This window comes from Sceloporus occidentalis, unplaced genomic scaffold (assembly GCF_023333645.1).
Source record: "Sceloporus occidentalis isolate IW3139 unplaced genomic scaffold, rSceOcc1.0.p SCAF_75, whole genome shotgun sequence".
NCBI lineage: Eukaryota > Metazoa > Chordata > Lepidosauria > Squamata > Phrynosomatidae > Sceloporus > Sceloporus occidentalis.
This window is the reverse complement of record NW_028317055.1, coordinates 2,812,369-2,833,504: the sequence shown is the minus strand read 5'-3', so window position 1 is coordinate 2,833,504 and position 21,136 is coordinate 2,812,369. Positions and strand designations below refer to the sequence as shown.

General features: G+C 39.6%; 1 protein-coding gene across 1 annotated transcript in view; it reads right to left on the bottom strand.

The window, feature by feature from the left end:
• LOC149285891 (protein KIBRA-like) overlaps positions 1-21,136 on the bottom strand; it is an 88,376-nt gene that overhangs the window by 47,725 nt on the left and 19,515 nt on the right. Inside the window, exon 2 of the mRNA XM_089494775.1 lies at positions 5,157-5,266. Within this exon, the coding sequence (XP_089350901.1) occupies positions 5,157-5,266 (110 nt within the window). The remainder of the gene's footprint in view (positions 1-5,156; positions 5,267-21,136) is intronic.

Sequence of the window (21,136 nt, the reverse complement as noted above, 5' to 3'; positions counted from 1 at the left end):
CACTTTCCTGAAATATTTAGGAAAGGCTGTCACAGGCGGAACAAAAGGGCAGCGCTAAATAATTCACGTGGAAATTGGCATCTGTTTGAAAATGCTAAGCCATACAATTGAATTACTAAAATGGTGAATCAGACAAGGATATATATATATATATAATTTTTTTCATTAATGGAGTTGACAAAAAGCTGTTTATTTACCATCTAGTTCCTAAAGCAGCTCTCACGCTTTTACAGTCTCTTAACACCTACCATTCTAAAATAAATTCACATCTTGTAGAATATTCATGTTTGTCCTGTCTGTGCGCTGCAGTGTTCTTCCCATGTTCCACCCCTTTCTGAGCATATTCCATACATTGTAGACCAGGTACAGCTAATACCATATATCAAATACATATTTAATATGATCATTTTTGTTTACAGCTTGACATGCCACTAATCTTTGTGCCTTGATCTTAAATCCAGCACCAATTCAGCTTGCACAAGGTCATTAGTCTGTTATTAATCATATCCGATTGGCATACATCCAGTTACTCTTTGGTCATTCCAAATGTTGGTAGGTATGGATCAGTTTAATTTTTTTTTTTTAATATTATGATTTTAATTTCCAGTAAGTGGTTAATAATAGCAACAAATCAAAAACATCAATTCTTAAAGGAGTTTAACTAATGTTTTTCGGTAGGCGTTGACCTCTGTGATTTATAGGTACATCCTATGGTACATTTCGTTTGCAGAGGATGACTTGTAACATTGTTGACAGCAATGCTTTGATCACGTGATCACCATATAATGTCTCCCGCTGAAACAAAAATTGCACGCCTGCATTTAGCTTCCTGGTCTTACGCAGTGAGTCGATCACAGACTATAGAGAGAGGTCAAAGGTATGGAAGATAAGTGATATAATAACTGTGCCTTCAGCAGTGAAAGGTTGAAAGACATTTATAGATGGAGAGTACAGTGAAATTGGCTGGGTGTTGCCCACATGTGAACTATAACACGGGACTGGTTGCATTGTGTGTATGTAAAGCATTATACGCTAGGTATAAATCCAAATCTGATGTAAAATCATAATCAAGGGTGTAAGCAAAAACTCCATATTTCAAATGTGGATTGTTAAAATACAGGCATCTCGGGAAGAAAATACTATGGGAAGAAAATCTAAGTCATGAGAGACAGGATGGTGGGCAACTAGCAATCATCCTCCACCAAACTTTCCAACCAAAAAACCCCAGGGTGCAGCCGGAACATTATGTGCCCTACAATACCGTATGGATTGAAAGACTCCAGTCTGTACTCCATATGTCTGTGTACTTGCTCCCCACCGATGGTTCACCACATGCCAGACAAGCAAAGGCCAACAGCAAATACCATATTACCAGCACCATGCTGGACTATTGTTCACTCTACACTACATTAATCATTGCAGACCTGCACCCACATTGGGACTGGTGTACCATTCTTCAAGGACGCCTTGAAGCTAAAGTGATTTTTTAAAGAGCAGTCCTACAAAGTATGATACAACTGTGACAAATACTGCCATGTCGCATACAGTCTCTGCAGGGGTAAAACAAACGGTATCTTATAGAAACAGATACACAACGTGGTCCTAATCAGGGCCGGCCCGACAATGGAGCCAAGTGGGGCAACCGCTCCAGGCGGCACTTTTGAAGTGCCGCCCCAAGCCCTTTTTTTAAAAAAAAAAGCGAAAGAGAGAAAGGGGCGCCGAGTGGTTTTCGCTTACCAAGCTGTCAGTACCCGCTCGGCGCCCCTCTCTCTCTCCTCTGCGACGAGTCTCCCTGTTCGGTCTCGGTGCCGGCTTGTAATGCCGAGTGCCGGAAGATTTCCGGCGCTCAGCATTACAAGCCGGCACCGAGACCGAACAGGGAGACTCGCCGCAGGACTGCTGAAAGGTAAGTACAAGGGGGGGGGACGGAGGGAGAGGAAGGGTAGATAATGGGGGGGGGCGGCAGGGACGGAGGGAGAGGAAGGGTGGCATTTTAAAATTTTGCCTTGGGCCGGCCCTGGTCCTAATTATATCCTTCCAAAAGATGTAATAAAGTGCACTCAGTGATATAACTAATAAGATGAAACAGAACCTGTTATATCTAGAGATTCCTAGTTCAATTAATCTTCCAAACAGATATCTTAAAAGAAACAAAAATGGGGAAACCACATGTATAAGGTGCTGCTGGTATTGCTGGTAAGTGCAAGAAAGGTCACTTTTTTTTAATCCTCATTTGAGGCCAAATCTCTTAAAATTCTCGGTTTTTGCAGGACAGTTCTGCTCGCCAAGAAAGGAGCCAAATTGTCAACCTGGCTTGACCCTGCTGAAAACCACTACTGCCTGGGAAAGGACAGACTCTGGAGAGATATTTGGCTAAGCTTAGCATTCTGAATGACAAGCATACCGGCACTGAACAAACAATCACAACCTTTAGCAAGCATGGCTTCCCTACCATGGACCACGTCTGCATAAAGGAACTTGGTTCAGTGTGCAAGTGCTATCTCTACAAGATGGCTAGGCTCTGGCTCATATTCAGCTTGGCCTGTCATTCTCATCCCCCTCCACCAAGGTTAAGGATATATTTATAAACGGGAAATGAAAGTTCGGAATGGTACAACCTCAATTTTAAAGCAGTTCCTCCAGAATCTCAACAATTGAGCAATATAAGGACCAGCTTGAAACACCAGGTCCTAGTGACAGTGTATACTCCCGGTGGCAAAGTATCAAACATGCCAGAGTAACCGCAGACAGACAGGGCCCCCAAAATATTCCTGTATATAGGCCACTTGGCAGTATGCCTAAAAATCTTCTTTTTTAATTATCCTTAAACACCAACGAGAAAATTTGGAGAAGAAAATAAAAAAAAACGTTTGCTCATCAATCAACATTTCAATAAGTCACACATTATACAATGCAATACACAAACACATTTTCCACTCGAATGCCTCACCACTCAATAACAAGCCTTTGGAATGTTTATTTTATTTATTTGCGTAAGGAGATACCTCTGTTTCCAAATAATACAGCACTGCACATGTTACTTATTGGCAATAGCAAGATAATTCATCTTTCACGTAAAACTGAAAGGTATGCTTACAAACCTTAAAATGAAAAGAAAAATGTGATCTGTAAGAAAAGATGAAATCAACTAAATTAATTAACTATGGAAAGAGGAAGTCCCACAGAAAAAATATTTTCTCCTTCAGCTTTAAACACAATGTTGTATAGAGGTAGGCATTGGCATTTTTGGTTGATTTTATTCCAATAAACTTCCTTTATCTGCAAACCTGGAGGATGCCTTTGTTGTCAGTTAAGTTATATTTTAGGTGACTTCCCCTGCAGCTCCATCATCCCCTATGTTAATCCGGCCCTGGAGATGGCTAAGATATATACATAGCTAATATTTGCCTTTAAACACTACAACTGTGTTCAAAAGTTTGCACACCCTTGGAGAATTGGTAATATGTGTACCATTGTCAAAGAAAACACATGTTATTTATTAAACCTTATTTAACTGTAGGTTATAACAGAATGGCACTCTCAAACAAAACATGGCAACAAAGAAAAAAAATTAAGTGGCCTCTGTTCAAAAGTCTGCATACCGTTAGAGCTTAATACTGTGTATTGCTCTCTTTAGCATCAATGACAGCGTGCAGTCTTTGGTAACAGTTGTCTATTTGGCCCCAAATTCTTGCAGGTGGTAAAGCTGCCCATTCGTCATGGCAAAATGCCTCCAGGTCATGCAAAGTCTTTGGTCATCTTACATGAACCACACGTTTGAGATCTCCCCAGAGTGGCTTGATGATATTAATACCAGGAGACTGGGATGGCCACTCCAGAACCTTCACCTTTTTTCTCCTTTAACCACTGGACGATCAACTTGGCCCTGTGCTTAAGGTAATTGTCATGCTGGAAAGTTCAAGAGCATCCCATGCGCAGCTTTTGTGCAGAAGAATGCAAATTGACTGCTAGTATTTTCTGAAAAAAATGCTGTATTCACCTTGCCATCAGTTTTCACAAGATTACCTGTGGCTTTAGAGCTCACAGACCCCCAAAACCGGTGAGCCACCACCTGCTTCACAGTAGGGATGGTATTCTTTTCACTATAGGCCTCGTTCACCCCTCTCCAAACATAGCACTTATGGTTGTGACCATAAAGCTCTGTTTTGGTCATGTCACTCCAAATTACAGTATGCCAGAAGATGAGCCGTGTCAAGGTGTTGTCAGGTTTTTGTTTGCATCCCGATCAATTCTTCTGGTAGTTGTGGCTGAAATCTTTCTTGGTCTACCTGACCTTGGCTTGGTATAAAAAGATCCCAAAATGTTCCTCCTCCTTAATAAGTGATTGAACAGTACTGACTAGTATTGTCCAAGCTTTGGGTATCTTGACTATTTATACACAGACACTAATTGCAATTTAAAAAGCCACAGGTGTGGGAAATTAACCTTTAATTGTAATTTCAACCTGTGTGTCTTTAACAAGGCCAAACATGTAAACTTTTGATCAGGGCCATTTGGGTCATATCTGTTATAATTATTTAAAAAAGGAGCCAAACAACTATGTGATAATAAATGGCTTCATATGATCACTAGCCTTAAATAAAATATTTTTTTTGCATGATCAGTCATATTTTCTGCCTGTCACCTTCAATGTCTCATTAGCATACCTGGGAACTTGTAGGCTCTGGCTACCCAGTGGCAGGAGTGCCGCTCTTTAATGGGATGGCTACACAGGATTTCTCTTTATGCAATTCAGGACTTTGGTGAGCTGGCACAACTTCCATACTATACAATAACCAGTGCTGTGTGCCTTTAAGAGAGGGTGCTCAGCAACGAGGATGGCAGCAAGCGGAGGGGGGCAGTTAGGGGCATTGTCCTGGGCAGTCATAGGACAGCTCCCAAGGAAAATACATCTCTGGGCTGCACTTCAGGCGCACTGTACAGCTGTGATTCCTGTAACTTCTGGGCCAAATCTACAATGTCCCCATATTTTTAAATGGCTCTAGTTTTTTTTATCTAGATAAATCCTATGTGTGAAGTATAAAATATTCTTTATAGTCTAAAATATTCTACTTTTAATCAGGTTACATTGAAAAGAATCTTAAAAAAAAGCATTAATGGCGGCTACTACTTCATAAAAACCTCTTTTTACTTACGACTGTTGTGGTCAATGTAGTAAACGCCAACTTGAGGGTCATAAGCCTCTTCCCATCCCAAAGGCAGCTCATCACCAATACAATCCGCAAAGGTTAATGGCTTTGTATACCTAAAGAGATCACAGTAAGATTTCAGAATGCTTACAGCCAATAGCAAACAGTTGGATAATTAATAATAACAGATATACTAAACATAGTAAAAACCACAACCTACAGTAAGTAATACAAGGTGGCCATCAAAGTTCCTTGAGGAGCACACACATATACTCTTTATTTTATGGTTTTCATTGAAGTTGCAGGGTCGGATTGAGGATGACTAAGATGCCCTGGCGCTTTAAGGTCAGTGGTCGCTAAATGGCACTACATTTTTATACTTTAGCGGTGTATGGACGTGGGATCAGGTTTTTTCTACCAGAATGCCAGCCAGTTGTTCTCACAATAGATCAGCTGTCTCATGGTCTCAGGTCTGATGTCTGTTTATAGTATAGATATACAAGGGCACAATTGGAGAGTGTGATGTAAATACATGGTTAAATACAGTGTTTATTTAATATCGGTTAAATGTATAAAGCAATAACAGGGCAAAACCTTTATCAAGACACTATTCCACAATTAAATTACACCCAAAATACTAATTAGAAGCACTGTTTGTACTCAAAATACTTTATAAATGGAATTTGCATCAAGCAAAGAAGTGCATCATTTTCTTCTATGTTGTAAATAAAGAAATGTAGATTATTTAGCCATTTTAGTGAACAGGAATTAGTATATTGATTAGCTTTGCTATTATGCTATAATGGAAACACCCAATAACACTCCACCATCACCACACTGATTGGAAATTTGACTCATATACACTGATCGGCCATAACATTATGACCACCGACAGGTGAAGTGTTGTGTTAGAAGCAGGAAAAATGGGCAAACGTAAAGATCTGAGTGACTCTGACCAAATTGTAATGGCTAGATGACGGGGGCAGGGCATCTCCAAAACTGCTGCTCTTGTGGGGTGTTCGTGGTATCAAAGTAGTTCATGAAAGCAAAAGTGGTAAACCGGCAGCACTGTCATGGGTGGCCAAGGCTCACTGATCTATGGGGGGGGTGATGGCTGGTGCGTGTGGTCAAATCAAACAGACGAGTTACTGTAGCTCAAATTGCTGAAAAGCGCATCTCAGTTTGTTGCGTATGGGGCAGCATAGCTGCAGACCAGTCAGGGTGCTGACCGCTGACCACTGTCCATTGCCAAAAGCACCTACAATGGGCACTTGAGCATAAGAACTGGACAATGGAGCAATGGAGGAAGGTGGCCTGGTCTGATGAATCATGGTTTCTTTTATATCACGTGGATGGCCAGGTGCGTATGCGTCGTTTATCAGGAGAACACATGGCTCTAGGATGCATCCATGGAGGGCTTAAAGGATCTGCTGCTAACGTCTTGGTACCAGATATCACAGCACACAGAGGTCTAGTGGAGTCCATTCCTTGACAGGTCAGGGCTGTTCTGGGACCTACACAATATTAGGCAGGGGCTAATATTATGGCTGATCGGTGTATATATATATATATATATATATATATATATATATATATATGCCAGATATGCCTTATATCCCCTATAAGCCTTATACCCCTGATATGCCACTGTGCCCTCTGATATGCCTTATATCCCCTATATGCCTTATACCCCTGCTATGCCTTATAACCCCCTATATGCCACTCTGCCCCCCCAGACATGCTTTATACCCCAGATATGCCCCTCTGCCCCCCAAATATGCCTTATACCCCTTATATGCCACTGTGCCCCATGATATGCCTTATAACCCCCAGATATGCCACTGTGCCCCCCAGACTTACCCCCCCACCGTGCTCCATACTCCTTGGTGTCTAGTAGGGGCAGCCGGTGGGCATCTGCGCGATGCACGTAGACAAACCTCTGCTGCTGGCCTGCACTTTCGCTGGAGCTTCTATGAATGAGCATCGGAAGGTCATGTGACACCGGTGCTCCATCATAGAAGCCCCAGTGGAAGTGCAGGCAGTAGCGGAGGATGATATGCCTTATTACCCCCTATATGGCATATAGAGAGGTATAAGGCATATCTGGGAGGGACAGAGTAGCATATCTGGGGGGGCAGAGTGGCATATCGGGCAGTATAAGGCTTATAGGGGATATAAGGTAGCGCTGTGGGGGTTCCATCCTCTCTGGCAGCGCAGACAACTTCCGACGCTGGTACTTCCACCGGGGCTTCTATGGTGGAGCACCGGAAGGTCATGTCACGCTGGTGCTCCATCACAGAAGCCCCGGCGGAAGTGGAGGACAGTAGCGGAGGATGTCTGCGCGCATCGCACAGACGCCCGCCAGATGTCAGAGAGGAGGATCCGTGTCCCCTGCAGCGCTGCGGGGGATATGGATGTTAGTGTTATTATCCAACCTCTATTTGAGGTCGGATTATAAAACGAGGGGTATTTTTCAGAGCATTTTTTTATGAAAAAACCCTCATCTTATATTCGATAAAATCAATTCAACTAATCGATAATGAAATTCGTTGGCAGCAATTTTCATTATCGATTATTATAGATTTTATCGATTAGTTGTTGCAGCCCTAATATATATGGAACACCATATTGTTCTTGCGTATTCTCCTTCGGTATTTTCCCAAGGGCACCCTTTTTTGTCAGCTGTGTCTAAAGAGTAATTTGGCTGTCACTTGAAATGATGTTTATGCTTAACTAAACACCTGCTGTTGCCCTGCCCCTTGTCGCCCTTTTTTTGTAAATCGATGTTTAGGGATTTTCAAGGGGATGCAGAAGGAAAAGGGGAAAGAGATCATGGGCTATTGCCTCAGTGCAGTAATGTTTATAGAATTAAACTATCAGCATATCAAGAATTTTCAACCACTCCGCATACACAAAAGCACAAGCCCATGTTCTCCATTTATGCACAGAATGTATCTTCTTTTTATAATAAGCTATAGGTTCATAAAAAAATTAAATAAACCATACAGGTTAGAACATCAGATGTGAGATCTCATTAGACTCCCTGACATACATTATAGAGAGCCAACTACAGTAAGCCTCTGCTGCAGGAAGAGCTTGGCTGGCACTATATAATATATACCGCTGAATCAGTCACCATTTAAATCATTATATACATTAAATCATTTTTACATAATACATGACCAACTCAGCTCTTCACAGTGGACAAAGATGCTAATGTTTGGCCCTTCATAATGAATGGAGAAGTAAGAGAGTTAAAACCACAACTCTGCCTTTAGCGAATAAATCCAAACGCTCATTTTAAACTGTGGGACGATGAGGCTGTGTGTTAAACTAACGCAGGGAATTACTAAAGCTGAGACTGTAAAATTTTTTAAATGTTTTAATGTGTTTCATATGTACTTTTTTATTTTTAATTAATTTTATTTTTAAAAGCAGTTTGCAGAAAACATAATGTGTGACTATTTTAAAAGTAACTTTTTTCTTCAAGGTTCAGCCAAGACAATTTTTTAGGCTCTTTTTATGGACAACTGCCCCCCGGGGGCCAGTTCAAAATTGTTTACAAAGGGTTGGACCAGGCCCTTTATTAACAATTTTGGACCAGCCCAGGAAGAAAAGAACACAGCAGGGTTGTATAATGTGAGGTTAAGACAACTCAGACTGAGGTAAGAGGATGATGTTAGGAGGAAGTAGTTATGAATAAATGTATGTATGTTAGAATGAGATAAGTGTGATTGTGTTATCACGAATGGGTGTGTGTATGAGCATGAATGTGTAAGTGTGTGAGCATGAATATGAATGAATAAGTGTGTTAGTTTGTGTAAGTGTAAAGGTTTCTATATAAATTTGTGTACCAGTGCGTATATGGGGGGGTCTGATAGGATTTACCCCCCCCACCCAGCCAGAAGGTACCAGCCCTCACCTGTTTGCCTGCATGCCAGGGAGTACACTCCAGCCATCTAAGCCACCTACAGCCATCTTATCCACTTTAATGCATATTTGCATATATATATATATATATATATATTTAACAAGTGTCCCATTTAAATTATCAGTTTCTCCACCTTGCAAATCGTGGAGGAATTTAGCAGAATCACATCCCACAGAGGCATCTACCTCTTTACCTGTCCACTAGTGCGAATGCAAGGTATCCTCACCACCAGCGAGCTTCAGCACTAGTTTGCAAAAAGGTCTAAGAACCCTACCGTGCAGGCCTAGAAAGCCTTGAGTTCAATGGAGATTTTTTCAGGCTGCAAATCCTAAATAATTAATGTTTAAGTGTAATGTACTTACAAAGTAAAACTTCCCTTTATTGAAAACATAAAAATGTTCTTGATTGATTTTTCATATAGCCTAAGTGCCAGCAGGAGATTGAATCTAGAAGGAAAGCTACATGCATGAATTGGTATGTTCGGATGTGAAGAAGAGTGGAAAGGAAACTGAAGAGCCAATACAAAATTGATAAATGAAACCTAAATAACTGATATTTTCATAAGATGGGCGTGAAACTTACTTGCAAAGTTCGTTCTGCATTTAAAATCACAATTATTAAAAATCTTTTGCATTTGGCCAAACCCAGTAGCTAGTCACTAATGTGAAATGCATGCATGTCTTTACAATTATGTTTTCTCCACTAACTACAATTGGAGAAAGGGGTTCATTCATTAGACAGACCGAGCACAATAACCACACTCAAACCGGATCACATTTTCCTGTCTACGCTGAAAGGAGCCAGACAGTTGTTTTGTATGGGATTGGATTAACACCAGGTGACCTTTTCCAATTGTTACATCCTGGACGAGAGAACAAAGAGTTTCATTAGGCTAGATAGTATTTCCACCTAGAGCCATGAGGTTTGTCGGTAGTATATTATTTAAGGGAGACCTATCTCTACAATGCCCCATTTCATTGCAGCATAGTTTCAAGATACGTCAAGCCATAGATGTCAGACAAAGGCTTAGTCGTGCAATACGCCACTAAGTAACATCTTGCCCAGATAAAGCTATGCCGTGGCCAAGTGAAATAGCATCCTGTTATGTCTTGGACATATGTATGGCTTATATTACCTATTCTTTGTTACTCAAAAGACCCATTGAAATGTGTTCCTTTAGGGCATTCAGTTATATATATACAATGGATGATCATCAAATGGTCTAATGCCTACCGTGTACAACAGGAGACTCTTATCCTATTTATATATGATGTCACAACAGCTTTCCTCTAAAACAGGTCCTGTGCATGGTGCTAAATTACTATAAGGCATACACTCTTCTTCTAACATTATGTAACAGCACATTTTCAACATAAAGTAGATCAGTAACATATGGTGTGTTTTAAAGGTTAGTTTAATATTTATTATTGAATCAACATGGCTCATAGCCTAACCATACCTGCCAAATGTACCTCTTTTTTAGGTGCTCAGAATGTTTGCTGGCTATAAGTGTATTACAATACTGTTTTTATATTAACATCTCAAAATATGTTTATAAATCAAATTTCATAAGTACATTATTATTATTCTAAATTGCCTCCTCAGGAAAAAACAAAACACAAACAGGTCTTAAAGTCCCATAAAACATGTTGGTGAAGCTCTGGCCCCTAGCTACACCTCACACCACACCCTCCTAAAACAAAATAGTCCTCCTTTGGCCATCAGAATTGCTGGTAGGTATGTCCGTGTCCACAACACAAATATCATTGCACGTTAAAAGTTGTGTTGGAACACAAGCACAGGTTCCATGAATATGGAAGCCGATCCATTATTTTGGCTACTGATTAATGATTAATATCCGCATACACATCAAGAGCATACCTTGTTTAATTCTCCCATGGTATAAGTATTATTTGTATATTTAGATTTACTTTGAAGACAAACTAACTGCCGTCAAAGGAATAGAATGTGTTGATCATTCCCGTGCTCCTGGACAAACAGACTGTTCTTTGTGGTCTGAGATAGTTCACATGCATATTTACCATAACTGAAATTCCACAATCAACCTAAATATTGCACAATTTTTCTAATACCGGTATATCAAACTCAGAAGTATAGCCGCTAGTTTTAGATTAGTGCATAAAAAATGCATCTGAAATAATTTACCAGAAAAGGCTGGTGTAGTAAAAAACATTACTCAGAATCTTGGATCGGGACAGTTCGAACTTATCATGACAGGGAATAATGATATGAAAAGAGATTACATTTACTAGCCATGTAGAAAACCTTGAGGATCAAGCTCTGTTTTCACTTTTTAGCAACTGTGTCAGTGGAAAACATATAGAGGTGTGAACATTAGGCCTTTTTGTTTGGGCCATTTGTTTTTAGACAACAAATTTAGTTCCCAGCCTTTCAGAAACTACATTTCTTGTCACCCACCCTTATTCACACTCACTCAATCTCTCTCATCCACGCTCACAATCTCTCACACTCTCTCTCAATGTCTCTCTACCATCTCGGCCAACCACTTCCGTGCCACCATCTCCTTGTCTACGGCTCTGCTTCTTCTGTATTCTTTCTTCTTTTTTGCTCCGCTTCTCCTGGTTATCCACTGCGTTATCCAGGCCTCCCGAAGCACTTCCATAAAAGCATGGAGCCCACACACATCCTTCCCCGAATTGGAGGAATGGAGCCTTTCCCCTATTCTTCCGATCGGGAGAAAGGGTGTGCAGCGAGGGTCTGCCCTGTTGCTAAGTACTACATCATACCAGGCGTTTCTACACTTATATTTCTCTGCAGATCCATCTGCATTATTCTGGCTTTTTAGAGTTTTCTGTAGCATCACTCACTAAAGAGTTTAAAACTGCCCCTGGAAGCAACATCAGCACAAGCACTATAGTCCGGTGCTTAATCAAATAGGTTTCCACGCCTAAGCAGCTGCACACAAGATGAAGATCACTATGCACAATGCTAAGAGTCACCTGGAGTGGCTTAACGCACACTGCCACTGGAATAGGTGAAACATGGTTTCTGGAGTAAACAATCAGGCTTCACTATATGGAAGTCCTATGGATGAATGTTTTCGAACGCTACCTACTGGAATGCTTAGTGCCTACTGGAAAGCGTAGTGCCTACTGGAAAGTTTGCTGGAGGAGGTATAATGGTATGGGTCTGTTTTTCAGGGTTTGGACTAGAACCCTTAGCTCCAGTGAAGGGTAATGTTAACTCTATAGCATACAAAGACATTTTAGACAATTGTAGGCTTCTAAATTTGTGGCACCTGTTTGGAGGTCCTTTCCTGTTCCAGCATGATTGTGCCCCTTCACACAAAGCAAGGCCTTTGTTTCACGAGTTTGGTGTGGATGAACTCGAGTGGCCAGACGGAGCACTGATCTTAACCCCACTAAAGAATGAACTGAAACATTGATTGAAAGCCAGGCCTTCTTGACCAATATCAGTGCCTGACCCCACAAAACTCTTTTGGTTGAGTGGGCACAAATTCCCACAGACACACTTCAAAATCTTGTGGAAGAAGAGGTCTTATAGCAACTGCAACTCTATATGGGGCATCCATCAAGCTCAACATTTCAGCTTATCGACTTCACTATGCTTTATAAAGACCAAAAGCAATGAGCTCCTGGAGGGAGATTAAATCTTCATGGAAGAACTCATATGAAGACTGTTAACAAAGATGCATTTTCCCAGATCAGTGTCTGTAGATACCTAGGAACCCATTAGCAAGACGCCTTTGGCGAATTATGTCTCTGCAGTTCCCCCCTTAATACACTTAGTTGCTAGCACAGGAAAGAACTTCAGCCAACACCTTCTACCATGATACCAGCCTAGACATCTACCTAATTTGCTCACACAATTTGTGTATCAAAAGAGTCTGGGATAATATACCGTATATAGGAGACGCTGCATATTATTCCCTACTATTTAATGGTTGTATATTTTGAAGGAGATATGAAGGTTTCTGAATGGTGATGCACCATGGAGTATAGGTGTGTGACACACAACGTGTTACAACATTGACAAGAGTGCAGTTAGTCCTAATTTTCTACATATAGGAGACGTCCACATAAATAAGCAAACATTATTTATGTAAGATGATCCACTAAAAAAAATCCAAGATTGCTTCTGTCATTCCTTGCTATTAATGTGACCCTGCTTGTTTAAAGTACCATAAAGCTCCACAGTAGTATCCCTATTTATTATCATACACTAGTTACAGTATGTAGATTTATGGAGCTTTTAACAATTTATTGTTTTCCACATCATGAGACTTTTCACGCACAAAGTTGTTACCAGCCAACATTGCAGAATGGTGAGTCAGTATGTATTATTACAAGCAGTGTGCGTCAATTTTAAGCCCAATTGTAAACCTTGAGCTCAATTTCTCTCCCCTGGAGAACATTAAATTAAATTTATCGTGACCAGGATGCAAGAGAGAAGTACAATTTAGTGCCTGCTTAAGCAGGGATTGAAGCCTACAGGTGATCAGTAAAAATGCTACAGAAGTGCTAAATCCCAGTTTCCTGCTTGTAATCTCTATACGCCTGTAAGAATATACCTATTCCTTTTAAATCTTTTTTTCCTGTTTTACAATAATGCATATATAAGGTTTTCTTTACAAATTTGCTGCATTACATGGTTTCACATATTAAGGGAACACTCCACCCATCATGGGCACTTTAATGCATACGGTAGAGAAGGGGTCCTTTTAAATTTACATGGTGCCCCCCTTGAAAATGTATGGGGGGTTCTGCAGAAACCCTGATATGTATTTACCCACCCCTTACTAGCTGTCATGCAGGAGATGCGTCCAGCTGAACACATCCATATTTTAATTTTCACTATTAAATGTAGCTTCATGTTCTATTTAGCAGCATGCTTTGGCTTCTTCAATTGAATGCCATGGCAGCCCGTTAAGTGTCTTTTACTGTTCTCCTGTACTGAAGAAATCACACAGAAATATAATCAAGTGTAAATAGAAACAAATATCCTTGGATTTATTTTTAAATATCTCTATACTATAGTAATATAGTTTGAAATGAAGATAGAAACTGGAGTCATTGTATTTGCAAAAACATTCTAAATTAACTAGCAACTGGTTATTAATTTTAATAAATCTCGGCATATCAGTTTACCCTGATAAAAAGACAACTTGAGGAATGCATAAGTACTTTCTGAGTGCTTTAATTTGCATTATTGAAAAAGTTTAAATAAATAAATAACTTAGCTTAGGTAGAAGCTGCAGCTTCCTGCCTCTTCCATGTTATGATGCTTTGTTTCAAGTAGCAAGGAGTTACTCAGCACTATTGAAATCAATTCCCACGTGTGCATGGGGGTCTCATTAGACCCTTCTGTGATGTTCGGCGAGCCAGTATACCATGTGGCAAATATGTGGCAAATATCTATGGGGCAGGGGCAGAGGCACATGGGAGGATTCTGCAAAATCTCTGTTTTTCTATGCCACCATTTTGGTGGCTTTAAATGTATTACATATCCATAACTGGGACCTTCCAAGTGGTGGCCACCTGCAGCATCCCCTCTAACCAACTGGCCTCTGGGTTACGGTACTTAATTTGCATTACCATAAAGAATCAGCTGTACCAGTGAGATCTTACACGACAGAGGCAGGTGCATGTAGGTAACAATAGAAACTTTGTATACATCAATTTGTAGACCTCTCGGTGTAGCTGATTGTAAGATCTTCCCTGAGAGTCATACTAAGCTCAGTCTGTAAAGGTTAGTGAACTGAACCACAGTATTGCAAGAGCTTAACATGTGCCGACACAGATCTTAGCATGTGTTTTAAAAGATGCCAGAATGGAAAACAGTCCTTAAGCTGGTTCTAGCTGAACTCCAGCTTGAGTTCTTCTTCCCTCTCATGCCGAGCAAAGCATGGACAACTCACCCAGTCATATGCAAATTATGATCTTAGAGCTCCTAATTAGTGAATTTAGTAATCACTCTCATAAACTCGGCTTGTATCTCCACTGATCTATTATATATCTGAATTTATTCGCATTTCAAACTGGTATTTCTTCTGTCTATCCTATATAACTAATAATCCAGTGTTCAATTCTATTATTGCCGAGTGTGTTATGTTTAACAGATCATTCAGTCTACATATACATGCATGATTCTGTTATAGCTCTGTTGTTGAACTCCTTGAATGGAACAAGGTACAGTTAACAATGTATTCGTGCAGGACAGGCACAGGTGGTAGGATACTAGGATCCACAAAAGCAAGGAAGAGTGGGGTAACAGGAGGTGATTACCCCAGGGGTCGCTCTGATTTGGAGTTTTAAATCTAGCCCTTAATCCTGACAAAACAATGCTCGCTTGTTGGCGTCCACCAGTAGCATTAAATAAACAATCAAGCCATCATATGCACTTCAACACCTGTAGTGAGGGCATGGCCACCCACTTAAGATGAAGAGTCACCTCAGCTTCAGAGCATCGCAAGGTGGCCAACGTGGGAGCTGCAATAGATGTCTGTCCTGCAACCAGGATAGTTGGAGGTATGACATAATGACTTTCACCTATCCAAAATGACTAAGGATCAGATATGGCACCCTGTGCTTTATGTTGTGTTATTAGATTATAAACTCTGCTGAGCAAAGGGTCAATCGTGCATAAGAATACATCTGCATGTCTACTGATACTGGCTCCGAACAGTTTTCCACAGCTGAATGGAACAAAGCAATGTTAGTCTAGCAAATACAGGCAACAGAGCAGAACGACTCATACAAGGTTGTCTTGGTCTGCTAGTACTATGGATGGTGCTAACTCTGTATAAGATAGAACCAAGTAGTAGGAGAGGACCTGCAGTTAAAAAATATTGATTCAAATGTAAATGTTCCATGTCAAAAATTAGCAATATAATTCAAGAACAACTGTATATAAAATTATTAGTTTAAACTAAATAACCCATAAAAGGCAAACTTCCATGAAAACAATGGCCTAGTACCGTAGTCCCTTTAAATGTATAAAGTGTCCTAGTGTCCTAAAAAATGTCTGAGATGTATATACTTTAGTTGCAAGTATTTCTGTTACTATTTGCTACACTATGAGTTTTGGGTAATAAGTTAGGGCTAAAGTTTGGCACAACTTGAGTATAAAATCCAGAACTGCATTCATCCTCTCCTTCGGACGGCCGACCTTAAAGGGCCCACTTGAATTCAACGTCCAAGCTAAGCTTCCCCGGCCCAACTTAGTGCAGGGTTCTAAAAACCTGGGGCTGGGAACTAGTACTGGCCCTCAAGTTGCCTGTCCCTGGGGCTCTCACACTGCCTTCTCTATGATATGAGCTGTACTGTATTTAACAATGTGACTCCCATTACAAACCAATTCAGAGCTAATGGAAAAGAAATAAGGATCAGATTCTTTTCATTGAGTGCTCTCTTCCTCGTCCATTAAATGGACCACTATATTATTAGGCCACACTGCTGGGCTTACCCGGTAGGTCAGTTATTGCACCCATATGAACACAAAGGTACATCAGTTCACATTGAAAGAGTTGAGAAGAACATTACCTTAGTAAATATTAGGTGATGACTTTCTGGTATACTGAGACCAACTCCCACCATTCAGCCCAAACTTTCTTTTTTAAAGCAGTAAGTAATGTATGTCGAAATTATTTGATGTTTTATCAGAAGTCCCTTTAAAACATTTATTTTAGTTGCCTGAAGAAATTCATCTACTCTTCAGAATTTTCCCTCGTGACTGGGAATTCTCTTGGAACACTGCAGCAGTGATGATGCACACAATGTAGCGTGCAACATCATCATATAAGTACAGAGGGTGCATATGCCCATATGGAAAGTAATGTATTGCTGAAAGCAAGAATGCAATTTTTAAGGGTCTTAAATGTCATCAAAGGATATCACCATCCCAGTTGGTCTGTGGTCCCGCTGGAAGAAGCGGGACTGCAGCGCTAGAAACACTGGCAGCCTGTGTACACGAAGGCCACTCATGGAAAACTTCAGTTAAGTCTTCCAACGTACTGATTCTCGAAACACTAGCTAGCACAAAATACTAAGTACCCTACTGGCTAGGTGATTCAATAAATTACCCCCTTAAGAAATGATTCTGCTTTCATTATCAACATTACATAAATAACAGAATAAAACGTCAAGCATCCACATATTCCATTACTGAAGGTGACTTTAGTACGCCTCACTAACTCATCTAAAATAAAGGTGAACTGTAATCTCTTCAAGTTCATATTTCATAAAGCATTTTTATTCCCTTATATGAACTGATTTCATGGATCATAAAGAAAAATAAATCTTTGTGTACACATTTAATGGTGGAAACAAAGACAAAGTTTAGGACTAACTAAATCACCGAATGTTGTTATACTGTTTTATATAGAAGAGAATAACATGCAGTGTGTGAAATGGCTTGGAAAATGCCCATAAATATACACAGGAATATAGGATTTAACTGCATAAAAAAACCATTTGACCAATCTAGTCTGCCCATATGTTTCTGTTGTAAAAGTATTCCATTTGCAGAATTTTAGGCCAAAACATATTACCACTCACCAAACAGTGCTGTTTAGAAAACCCACAGTGAAGAACAGGGCTGGGCTGGGGACTAAAATCTACCCTGGTATATCAAAGCCTGATGACCAGTCTGGATCTAGAGAAGACACAGAAAAGTTTGTAATATTTCCTAATTTCCTGGGTGTAAATTATGGTGTGGACAAATGTGAAAGCTTGGGCTAACCCACACCAGCGCAGCATGAGCACCGATACAACTTTAGCTTTTATCAACCTTCTATATCTATATTTATTTATTTTTCTTTAACGTAATAAATATGAGCTACTATAGTTCAGGATGAAAATTAACCAAAATAACCAACAAAATAAAATGTAATTCTCTTTTTATTTCAGTAGCATTCATCAACCATGTAAAACATTTGGCAAACAAGCATCGCCTCTGAGTGCAGCAGTAAATAAATTGTTTTTTTGTTTCTATGTTTTACATAAGTAGCATATTTTATTCCCATAACAAAATATATATGTTACTATACTTGTAGTAGATTTTAGTTATTTTTACATACTTCACATATGTAGAAAATACATTCTAATTTTATGAAAGTGAGTAGTATAGATTTTGATTTTTTTTAAGATCTATATAGTAAGGGAGCCTGGTTCTTATCAGTATAAACTTGTTTGAAAAAAAAAAGTTACATGTAGTTCCCATCTGTCTCCTCTTGGGGTGAAGAAAAATTCCAAGAATGTAAGTCCATTCACGTGTTTACATTTTCACCCTCTATGTTTCCAGGATACCAGGGCAACCTGTTAAATTCCTTGGAGCCAATAAACCCCATCCATATTATTTACACTAAATGGCTGCCCAGCATACAAACACTCTCCTGTACAATGATAAGGCAAAGACTGATTGCCTTGTTTAATGCAGCACATTAAGCACTGGAAACCTGCCCGATTATCTAGCCAGTAAGTTAGAAAACTCAATTTATTACACCTAAAGTATGTCTTTCAGCCCTTTTTTGCTTGGTAAATACACTGATGGAGAAGGAGACTTCTGTACTGTTAAAGAGACACAGTCACCAGAACATCACACTAGCAGGACTGCATGCAAAAATATATAAATATAGAGGATAAATGATTTTAACCTCCTCTGAAGAGTCCGGAATTCAAAAATAATTCCAGGCTGCCAGGAACGGATACATTTTCCAAGACACTCATGAGTCCATATCACCCAGTTTCTGTACAGAACTTCTCCCAGATTCTGTCTGTACCTTCCTAGGCCAAGTTTTCATTCAGCGTTAAAAACTATCAGGGTCCGAAGCTGAGAACTGGGGCTGTGCCTTTGATTTGTTTGGTTATGACTGGTATTGACACTACTACATCAGCAACAAAATTACCTTTTGGTTTTTGGAATCCCATTTTCAAATAATCCATGACGTTCAGGTACAAGCAAAATATTAGGCTCCTTTGTATTATTTATATAATATATGGGATCACAGAGAAAATCTCTTAAAAGTCTTAAGCCCTAAGGTCTTAACGTTGTATCCCCAAGCTATACCTAAACAAAAACACCACATTTTGAATTTTTAAGGATATAGAAGACCAATGGCAGTATATAGTATATAGTGTACATATTCTTTTTATATCAGGGTATGATTTGGTTACATTCTACTGAAATACAATTTGTTTTCTGAAGCTACCCAAGTGGCATTTGACCAGTCATAGGCTGATTCCGTCAACATTCTTTGCAGCCGATCAGGTTTGACCAGAACTGTTGAAAGTTTTTATTTCAAGCCTCCTGCATTGAAAGTCACTTGTGTTGATACAAAGTCAGTATGGAGGACCTAGTTTTAACCCCCCTCTATAGGGGATCCCTTCCATTACTTTACTGTTCCCTTTTTTGCTTATTCTAACTGCACCATTTTGATGTACAGGACTGTCAGCTTCCTGTGCTAGTTCTTCAGAAGGAAAAAAAAGATAGATACTGGATTTGAAATTTCCAGGGAAACTAAATTTAAAATTAACAATTTTACGATTAAACAAAATTAACAAAACAGATATAAAAAAAACAATGTTTTCTTAAACTGCTATATTCTGGTATAGACGGGAATATAATATTAAAAAAAAATGTTTACCTATGTAATTATAAAATATTTTTTACCCTAATATTGAAATGCCATTTTCGTGCATATAAGTGTTTTGGGATTTTTTGTGTTTACAGCTTCTGTTCTTATTATCAATGAATGTAACACAGCAAATCTTCTTGCAGGCTGTAAACACATTTCTAAGATGCACTGCCTCTTTAAGTGGAGTGAAGTGAAATGGTAGAATGTGTTAAATGCTAATGGCTTTCTTTACAAATATTATCACCACCTCTATTGTCACCAACTCATTGTAAAGCTGTACGCTGTCTGGGAAGCTTGCATGATCTCATAGTAGAGGCTTCGGGGGGTCTCCCAGCAACCTCCCTGGCAAGGCCTGACACACACTCTGTAATAAAATGCCTAAGCCTTAATGAAGCATGAATAGAAACTGGATTAAATGCTGGATTCCAGGGCAATTCTTTCTCCGAGACAAGCTCATTCACTCAGAAATCTAGCTGGGAATAGCAGACAAGCTGAATCATCTCTCAAAATGTAATTCACTCTGCTAAATAATCTGATGAAATGCAGCGTCATTATTAAGTGTACTTCTTCAATGTGAAAACCACATTTCTGTAACACTACATACCGTAATACATGCAAATTCATCTAAAAGGAGAGTGCCCCAAATTCAAATGTTTGTTGTGCTTCAGTTATGCACATATGTGTAAGCGTGTGTATGTGTGTGACCTTGTTCTTTTTCAAGTTGTGCAAGAACGTTCACCCTACACTTAAACTGTTAAATGTACATAGTATTTATTGCATGGTGTTTTCTTTTTCCTCAAAAACACATTCATTTTGTCACTTTGGGCAAGTGAATCTATTTACTGAGTGATTTGCCTACATTAGTTTTAAGGTGTGCAGCTTGGGCTAACACTAGTAAGGTAGATTGTTGTTTAAAGGGTGTGAGTCAAGGTGCAGCCGGGCTTTACCAAGCCTTTTTAAATGACCGTTGCCTATTGAGTCATTTAGAAGAAGAAGAATACTTGTTATTTACACAGTTTCATTTATAAACATGATTACTGTTGTTTGCACAAACATTGTTGTGAGTTTCAAAGCTGTAAATCACTGTAGTGCACTCACTATGCCTACCAAATATGCTGAGCACCAAAGAAACGAGTTATCAGGTGAAGGAATCAACATTTAAGTCCTTAAATAAATGGGTTCCGACCTTAAAACGTAGAAACATAGAATTTGATGGCAGATAAGAGCCATACGGCCCAGCTGCCCAGTTTTACTAATGTAAGACTCAGATCTTACTCGGTCCTTGAGCTTATCTTAGATTCAGGATAACTTAGCCTATCCCATGCATGTTTACGTTCCTTTACTATATTAGTATCTACCACTGCTGATAGAAGACTGTACCCTTTATCTACCAACCTCTCAGTAAAGTAAAACTTCTTT